This window comes from Polistes fuscatus, unplaced genomic scaffold (genome assembly GCF_010416935.1).
Source record: "Polistes fuscatus isolate 324 unplaced genomic scaffold, CU_Pfus_HIC Scaffold19, whole genome shotgun sequence".
In the NCBI taxonomy this organism is placed as follows: Eukaryota; Metazoa; Arthropoda; class Insecta; order Hymenoptera; family Vespidae; genus Polistes; species Polistes fuscatus.
Window position 1 is genome coordinate 3,026,991 of NW_025113095.1, and position 10,127 is coordinate 3,037,117.

At 39.5% G+C, this 10,127-nt stretch overlaps 1 protein-coding gene across 1 annotated transcript; it reads left to right on the forward strand.

The window, feature by feature from the left end:
• Positions 1–688: 688 nt before the first annotated feature.
• On the forward strand, positions 689–2,285 carry LOC122515906. Its single transcript, XM_043633400.1, has 7 exons — positions 689–801; positions 958–1,083; positions 1,165–1,351; positions 1,419–1,493; positions 1,571–1,737; positions 1,932–2,015; positions 2,084–2,285. The coding sequence occupies exons 1-7, from the start codon at positions 689–691 to the stop codon at positions 2,223–2,225; spliced, it is 894 nt and encodes a 297-aa protein (XP_043489335.1). The 3' UTR covers positions 2,226–2,285.
• Positions 2,286–10,127: the final 7,842 nt, after the last annotated feature.

Here is a 10,127-nt window from a genome sequence, read left to right on the forward strand (position 1 = left end):
TACAAAATTCTCACGGAATAGGTAAAGAAAATGAAGGTTGGGGCTTATCTTTTCAAAGATTATTGTCTCTCGGTTGAAAAACGATCAACAGTTTCCTTTTCCTTACGGGGGGAAGAAAAAGAAATTCTACGAGGTGAAAGTATAAAAAAACTGTGGAAATAAGAATAAAGTAACATAGTTCTCTATACGAAATGGAGTCTTTGATAGAGATGTATAGAGTTTACAAAGAAAGAAAGAATTCCTTTGAAATAGCCAAGCGGAGTAACTCAGGCGGTAGACGTGTGGGGTGTTCGTACCACCGGCTGGGTTGCGTTATGATCTGCACATCCTCTCTTGTGCTTGAACCGAACGGAACCTTGGCAAACCTTCATATTTCATGTTTTATCGTGCGAAAGTATCGAGAAGAACGAACTGCCTTTCCCCTTCCCTCCCCCCTTTCCACCCCCTTCCCTTTATCTTTCTCTGGCAAAATACCGTCCACGAGCTTGCACTGAATTTAGTTACTACTATCCAACATATTTACCAGTATGTTACTCTATCCGAAATATTATCTTTTATCTGAAGTTAGTCGATGATTCATTTTATAATAAATCGAATTTACTGAATCGTCGCGTAATTGTATCTTTTTCTTGGTTGTTTTTTTTTTTTCGTTAACCTTAAAAATTTCTTATTTTTATTTCGGGAAGTAATGTCGTCGTCGATTGTAACGAAGAATGAAAATAATCCGAATGATTCGACGAAAATTGATTCGAAGGTTAAATCCAAATTCGATACTCTCGCCACGGAATTTCAATATTACGGGTTAATCATTATGATATTTAATATTTTTTTTATAGAATGTGTTATAGAATTAATTTGATTATTAAATGATTCTTATTAATCATGCGTCATAGATTAAAAATGTTTAGTACTTTTGGATTATTTGTGTTTGTAATAAAACGTATCGTTTATAAATAGTGCGGCTATTAGAAATTTGGCACCAGCCATGTCGCGCGTAGAAGATAAAAGTAGAATCATTCCTTGGGTTGACAAACTCTTTGCTGCCGAATATCACGTTGAAATTTTGCGCGATAAACGTAACAGGTAACAAACTTCCAATAAACTTTTCATAACTTTTTTTTCTTTCTTGGTTATACATATTTTTTGTCGATTATTTTTTCGAAGATATTTGTCATCTTTAACTATGAATATGTTGAACGACGAGTTGAGCGGTGTATTTGTCGAAGATCCACCAATCGGTTCGCTCAAAGATTTGTCCAACGAGACGGTAATCAAAGCTCCACTCGCCGAATGGGAATTGGACACAACTTGGAGCGAATACGTGGCATCCTTGCCCGACGATTACGAAGAAGTTCGTCATTCTAATATCACGCGCATTCTCATTTATTTCAATTATTTCAATAATATTATTATTTTAGATACCGTGTAGTTTTCACGACGAGAATTCGTTTTGCGAACAGGATACCTTTGAGATGGACGAACAAATGGATAACGTAAGAGTATTTTTCGTCGAAGTCTGACTATTTATCGACACTTACTACTTAAAAATAACAATTTTCCTACTATTTAGGAATTTTGGTTCTTACTTTATCAAATCAGACCATACGCAGCATCGATACCATCCCCCAATGCGAGAACCATAGTCACTGCTTGGATTCAAACGCTATGCCGATTGAGTTGTAACAAATGTAGCAAAATGAAGGGACTTAGAAACGATTACGCTTACGCCCTTTACGGGTAATTTTTATCATTTATTATTTATTTTCGTATATTTTGCGATAGAAATATATTTGGACGTTTCGAATAATTTAGTTTTGAAGATTTCGTATGAACAAATTCAATTTTTAATATTTTTTCTAAGATAGAATGTTTGTCATTCGTTTTATTTATTTTTAATTTATTATCATTCATTTCTTTTGAAATTTGTCAAGATACGTGCGAGATTTGCGAATAGCCGGACCGTTCCAAGATTACCCGCCAATGAAATATCTCGATTCCTTACCGGAAGCAGCAAGGTACGAAAAATACTCGATGATAGATGAATAAAATTATAGAAAATATAATCGAGGATGTAAAATTATAGGCGAGCGGCGAAAAAGTATCCACTGACGTCACCATTTAGCCAAGAAGCAGATTCTTTTATCATGGAGCAACCGACTACAGAGGAAGGTGCATTTTGTTACATCGCTGTAACGGGTGACGTCATTAAAACCAATGCCAAGTAATCGATCAGAAAAGAATAAAAAGAAAAAAAAATAGGCCAAGAATAAAATGGGAATAATAAAGGGAAAAAAACAAAAAGAACAAAAATGTCGATTTCAATCATTTTTTTCTTTGGGGGGGGGGAAGTTTCAATCCACAAGAATCGAACAAACGAACGGATAGGATAGGATAGGATAGGATAGACTGGTTCGTCGAAATCGGATCCGCTTTATCCCGAAACATCGTCGGTGTTCACATCCTAAAACAATCACACGGCCGGCCGGCACGCCATTATACGGCCTTAACTTTGCTCACGCAGGAGTTGTGCGCGGCCGTCGTTATGTATAGGGTGTACCGAAGGAAATAACCGTCATCTGTATTCGCGATAACATCGTAATTGAATGCGGTTGACGGGGATTTGGTGTACGACGAGCGACCACCACCACCACTACCACTACCACCACCATTACTAACACTAACACCCCAATGCCATAACTGTTCCCTTCCTCGCCACCTACTCTTTCTTACTCAACCCCCCTCCAACCCCCACCCAAAAAAACTCTCACCTCTTCCCATCTGTGTTCGTCTCCTCTTTTCTTCTCTTCTCTCTTTCGTATGACGCACACTCTCCTACTATTACACAAACACACACACACATTCATGTAATCTCCCGTTTTTGAGTAGCAGACCTTCTCTTTCCCATGTTTCGACCTATCTCTCTCTTTTTCACCCCTTCCGCTCTTTATCGTTCGGAGCTTTTCCTCTTTACCACCCCCACCACCACCCCCTTCGTATCGCGAGGGTATTAATCATATCGAGGCGCGGAAAAATCTACCTTCTATCCCTCTCCCACGTCCCTTTTCGATGTCACCGATGGTATTTCGCGCGTGTTATAATCTCGTGTATGCGCGCGTGCGTAGACATGTGGGAAAGGGCTTCCCTCGAATACTATGGTATAGATTATATAGAAAATAATAGGGTCTAAAGGGAGCTTCAAGTTTATGGACAACGTCGTTACATCAAATTATTTCTACTAAATTCGAACACTTTGTTAAAACTCCTCGTTCGATTTATTGGAATTTTATAAGAGTAAAAATAATAAATACTTGGTTAACCATTTTGAAATACTTCCGATCTTATCTTCCTTTTATAAACTTTAAATTACGTCTTGTTACTCTTCCAATCTTAAATAATCCAATTATTATATTTATAAGCGTAATCAAATCTACTTTTTCTTATTAGTTGTTCTTAAAAATGCTTAAGATCTCTTTAAACATCATTTTATAATACCTTGATAACTTAAACAAAGTTCTAACACAATTTTTGCAAGTGTTGGAATTTTATACGAATGCCAAGAATAGACCACTTGATTAATCTTTTTGAAATGATTCTTTTTTCTTCGCGTTTAACAAACTTTATTACTCTTTCAATCTTGAATAATCTAATTTTTATAGTTTTCGACCATAATCAAATTTAGTTTTTTTTTTCTTATTTACAGTCTTGAGAAGTGATATTGATTTCGTTGAACATTCTTTTCCACGTCGTACACGTGTTAAATGATAAATATAATAAAACATTTACTCGATACACCACGTCATTAAATTTCTATCGATTTATTTAAGTTAAGTTAAGGATTAACGAGTATTTTTCTTCTATGCAGGATGAAATATGAAAAATATAATGTTTAAGATCGAAGAGGGAAATAGGAAAAACGTAAGGCAGATCAGTGATAAGTTCATCCTAGTTTCGTAGACGTGAGTATCGGTTCTTGCATGCCGAATGCACTGATGGGAAATACTTGTTTCTTTCTGGCGACTGTCACTACAACTGATTGGCGCATGACCGTCGGACTTTGCGTTCTATTAATGGTCATTTTCCCAACGTTCCTCGTTTTCCTCTTTCGACCCTCTCTTCTCCCCTCTTTTATAATAGCCCAAACTTCGATGATACCCTTTCGACTTTTATCAACTTTCCGATAAAAGTCCTTTCCAGATTTATTGTTAACTCTGGCCATTAGCGTTGTGTGTGTCATAAACGTTTAGCGTGTCGTTTAAACTTAATTCCCACAACTGATTTCCCCCACGTACCAGATCTTCGATTATTTCAAAACTGATTTGCCATCGAATTGATTTGGTTCAAATGTTTCTTCTCTGTAATTTTCAATGTACGAATATTCAATATAATCTAAACGAGGATATTTCGTCGTTAAATAGATTATTAAAAAAAAAAAAAAATAAACCGACATATATATCGTGCGTAAATAATAAATAAATTGGATAGATAAAATAATTATTGTCCGAACAATTGTCGGATGAAAGAAGATACGATATTTCTTTGGTCGAATCAAAGAAATTGCTGATAACGTTCAACAAAGGATTCCTTACGATAGGACGATAATACATCTCCGATTCTCGTGAAAAGGCTTACCACAAATGACCATCGTTTGATTTTCTTTACATTGTCGAAGACTTATACGTAACTATAAGAAAAACTTTCTAAGAGAGATTACTTACGATTCGTTTCTTATCTGCACTTAGGGTTGCGTCAGGGTTGTCCGTAACGTTTCTAAGATATTACACCCCTCTGTGCTTTTTTTTATTAGATATCTTCCAATTGCACTTAAATCCATTCGCAATATGATTTGTAATATTAAATTATGACAATTTATGACAATTTTTGTTTAGATTAAATACACCCGGTAGATTTTGCACGTTAACGAAGATACTTTGTGGTTGTTGTTAGCATCGGGATTCGTAATGGTCCTGGCTCTGAACTCGAGGAGAGGACAATAATCGGGCATAAGCAGGGCATTAGGGTCGAGTTAGTTGCTTCCACGAAGTAGCAACAGCAACTACTCTCATATAATAGTCGGCAGGGTGTTCATTTAGTTTGCTTGTAACTATTCCTGTGGATACTACTACCACTTTAAGCTCATATACTCTTCTTCCTCCTTGAACCTTTTCTTCTACCTTCACCCTATCAACCCCTTCCATTCCCATCCCACCCTGTGAAGAACTTTCAAGTCACACGGGCTCGTAGAAATGGTATGAGAAAGAGAAAACTGAACTGAGAATATTACCTTGGGGAATACAAGCTAACGTGACAGCGATACGCATTAATGGAATCGAAGAATTGACTGGAAATGTGAGAGAAACACGCTCGTGTGCATTATCATTCGATCGCGATTGCTGTTATTGTATAAAAATATAATTTCAAAGACGATTATCAGACGAATGAAAATATGATACAAATATAATCTTTCGATTAATAGAAATAATTCAGATTTTTCTCTGTCGAAAAAAATATTTGGAAATATCAATATCCTTAATTACTTAGGAAAGAAAGAATTTAATGACGCGTGAGAAAACCTAACGATTGGTTGAGTCTTCTCAACGATTATCTCAAAGTAAACCGTCTAACAAGACATTGTTCCGAATTGCTTAGCAATTTTCCCTCGACGTTGGCCTTTTCCACCCTCTCACCCATCCTCCTGGAAGCTTTCGCTACCCACATGGAAGCGGCAGTGTCGTAACATCCATTGGGAGATTCAAACCTAGAAGCAGTTAACAATCCTTGGCTTCGGTGACGGTCGTTAGCGACCAACCTGTCTCCTCCTCCTCTTCCTATTTCTCTTTCCACCCGTTAACTACAACCTAGAATACCAAAGTTAAAATCGACGAAAAGTAAAACATCCCCATCCAGGAAGAGAAAACTTATCACACGAAAACTATACTCTAATCAATGTCTTAGTAAATCCAATCGTCTCTTGTAACACCCAATTACTTTTTCTTCTTCTTCTTCTTCTTCTCTGAGTTTAGGATGAGGGTGGGAAACCTAAATGGATAAGAACAAACTACCACGAAACGAGCAGTCGATGGCTAATAAAAGTCGTAACATTCATTTGTACGAGCACCCGTTGAAGAGGAGGGGAAGAGTCAAACTTGCGAAAGATCGAATCGAATCGGACGATTTCCAATTCGTGCTTTATCCATGTGCGGTTAGTTAACAAACCTCTACGTAATCATCGATACGTTATTATACTAGATTTGACCAACAATTCGAAGAATTTGACGATAAGAATTGATGGTAAGGAACGGTGACACAATACCGCCAACCAACCCCTTTTGGTAAGAAAAGCTTTGTTCAAGTATATTAGAGCTTTCGTTTTGAGCATTATCACCGACCGCGATAAAGTCTTTCTTTCTCGCTTATACTTACTGATAATGTATTCCAGCAAGCATCTCGAGAAAAATACAGATTAAAGCTCCTAAGCACGGATTTAACGCTTATTTATACTCCGCTAAGTACCGGCATTACTGCCGTATTACGATCTTAACGGTCGCTCCAACTTTTTCCTAACAGATCCTCACCTCACCTCACTCCTCTTATTCTTCTTATTCTTCTTCTTCTTCTTTCTCCTCTTCTTCCCCCCTTTTTTTTTTCCTTTCTTCTCCTCGAGATTAGCAGCAATGTGTTCGAACGGGACATTTCTTTCGCGTCCTTCTTCGCGATTCGATTAATAGCGACTAAACGAAATCCTTGCAAGAAAATCGGGATATCATTTATTCTCTCTCTCTCTCTCTCCTACCTTTTTAAACGTCCTAGAATTTATACAGGTAGCTCCGGTAAGTATTTCGGTTGGATTGAGTATTTTTCGTCGTTGTATAAAGAACGAGAACTGCGAAAAGATTTTCCAGTCGACTATTTAAGAGGGGCAGGGGGGAGGAGGAGAAAAAAAGAGAAAAGCGGTGTGGAATGGCGTGTGGGGGGAGAAACGAGGGAGGAGGTGGGGGAGAGACTTTTACGATCGTCCGTAGGGAACCCTCGAAAAAGGGCGCGATTTTTCACGGTTCCGTTGAGTAAGTTACTCCTTCTATTTTCTAACCCCCACCCCCACCTTCGTCTCTTTTTTTTTTTCTTTCTTCCTTCTCTTTCCTTTTCTTCAGCCCGTTCCACAGCTGCGCCGGAGTTTTAAGTATTTGATTACGACCTTAGCTCGTAAGAAGACCCATAACGCGTCTTAAAAGTCCTCCCAACCGACCATAGCTGACCGGTACATACGTGGAAAATTACCTGCGTGCGCAGTTTTTCCTCTTTACACCCCTTCTTACGGATACTTTCTTGTTACTGCGCCGTTAATTTTAACGCTCGATACGTGTGCCCCACCGATTTCTTTAACTTACCTTACTTTCTTTCTTCATTTTTTTTCGTCTTTCTTTCTCCGTTCGTGCTGTGCACCTGTTCAAAAATCGTACGTACAATTTATGTCTCAATGGGAAATAAAATGAAACTTTGTTCTCGCTTATTGTTAGGCCAACATTTTATGCGGCCCATCAGTCGGGTTATATTTGAAAATAAAAATTCTGCACAGATATTGGTGTTTATAAATCGGTGAGAATTTTGTATGCATGACGATACATTGATATCAGACGAGTTAACCGAAAATCGAGTCGCGAAAGCGTAATCGCTCGTTGTCCTTGGTGTAATCGGTAAGATGATCGCCTATCTTACGACTCGATTGGTCGTCGTTAAAGGGAATGCCTTGACGCCACCCTTGGGACTAAGCGATAGAGACGTAACACGGCGCCACGCCACTTTGCTGCTACCCAATGAGCCTATGGCTTAAGAGAGTAGGAGAAAGAGAGCAAGAGAGAGGGAGAGAGAGAGAGAGTAGTTGCCGAATTAATATGAGGGAAGCAAACTAAGCACTGAGTATACCTTTCGTCCCTCGCGATTTACCAAACTTTCATGATTTCGATACCTATAATAATCGGTTAACTTAAAGAAGCTTTTGCGGCTTCTGATATTGGAATGGCTAATATTTACGATAAGTTAATAAAAACTACTATCTAAAATAACTTCCCATCTATTGGTAGGATCAACAAGAGAACGTTTATGAATATATTATTATTATTATTAAATATATGCTAATCTAATAAATGAAAACGTTTGATGAAGAATAATTCTAAGAAATTCCTAACGATAGTAAATCTTTAGGAGTTTTTATCGATTAACTTAAATGATAGAAAAATCATTTCTAAGAACATTGTCGTGTTTTCTATTACAAAAAGTAAAAAAAAAAAACAAAATCTAAAAGAAAAGAATTTAAATGTAGATGAAAGAGTTAGACTGTCTGAAGTATAATAATATAGGCCTCAAGGGTGATGATGGTGGACCGATGAAAGTGTTACTGCCACTGGCTAGCTAGCTGTCTGGCTGGCTGGTTGGTTGGTTGGTTGGTTGGTTGCTATGTCAGGTCCGCGGAGTGAAGTAAAATGGACTCGAAGGGTTATAGCCGGGCATCCAAAGAGGCTTATGGTCCGATCGTCGCGCTGATAGAATCAGCGTTCTGCCTGGGTACAGCCATGCTTTTGCTCATAATCACTTTTAGATTAATTAAATTTTATGGTAGCTATCGGCGATAAACGTTAAATTTAACGGGGCCCGGTCCTGGCAGTACCCGTAACGGGTCGTTAGCGAACGTGAACCGTTTGTTCGTCCGTCCGTCCGTTCGTTCGTTCGTTCATTCGCCCGCTCGTATTCAACCCGATGTCGCACGTTCGCCATCGTTCTTTTAACGTAACTCTGGTAAAGCTCTTGCTCGTTCTTCCTAAGTTATTGGGAGTTAAACGATAACGCGTTATGTCGACGTTACGTCCAAGAGAAATTCACGATTGGAGGAGATTAAATTATTTTATACGAATTATCCAACAGCGCGAACGACATTTTTATCTACGTATGTGTGTGCGTGCGTGTACGAAAGGGAGTAGTAAGAAAAAAAAAAGGGCAGGGAGAAAATAATTACGTTTAAAGTGAGCTCCAAGAAAAGTCGTCGTCGATGCGCTTTCAACCTCGATTCATTGGCCACAAGTCAAATTTCTCCTTCTCTCTCTCTCTTTCTCTCTTTCTCTCTTTGACTCGTTGACTTTTAACGAGGAGGAAGTGGAAATAAATAAATCCGCGTGCACCATTCCCGAGATCGCGAATCGGATTCGTCTTCTTCGACGAGGGTGCGATAGGAGGAGAAAGAACCAAAGTGGATGAAAAGTAGGGATAGAAAGAAAGCGAGCAAGAGAGAGAGAGAGAGAGGGAGAGAGGGAGAGGGAGGGAAGGAGTGGGGTAAAATCTGGTGGAGGCGGTAATTAAATTAATTAGCCATCTCGAGGATGCAAGGATGTACCGACGTAGAAAGAGAGAAAGAAATAATAAAAGAATGAAAGAAAGAGAGAGAGAGAGAGAGAGAAGTGCTCCGTCCTTTTCTTATCAACGAACTTAATTATCAGAGAAGTCTCGGTCCCGTTCGCAGGCTCGTTCGCAGGTTCGTTTGCCCGCTCGCTCTCGCGACTCTTCAGCCCCGCCCGGCCACCCCTCCTCTCTCCGTCCTCGTCGTTCTTCCGGCTATTTATTAGGTTTTTACTTATGAACCAGACCGTGCAACAATCGTCCATGCCGGCCGATGATTCGATCGGGCTCGGCCGGTTACCCAGAAGGACGAAATTTTCTCAGCGCGGTTAGCCAGCCGGCTCCTCGCTTTCCGTGAAAGAAGCAAAGCACTCCGGGTAATTAGAAGCGGAATTATATTCTGCCGCGTCCTGTTTCAGTTTATAAACAAGGACTCTTAAATGAAGTTCCCGGGGAGTCCGGACGACGGCCTGCTTGCTTGCTTGCTTGCTTGCTTGCTTGCTTGCTTGCTTGCTTGCCTGCCGTTTTAATGCCCGGGCGTCGCGCGTTCGCGTGTTCCGCGAAGCCTGAAAATCCGTTTCGTCTCTCGCTAATGATCTTTCTCTCTCTCTCTCTCTCTCTCTCTCTATTTCTCAATGCGTTGCGTCCCACCCTCCCCTGCCTTTTTTCCTTCGTGCGTGCGCAGGTACGTAGGTATGTGGTAAACGAGCGTGCGCGGATTTTGATGTTTCGTCGATGAGAAG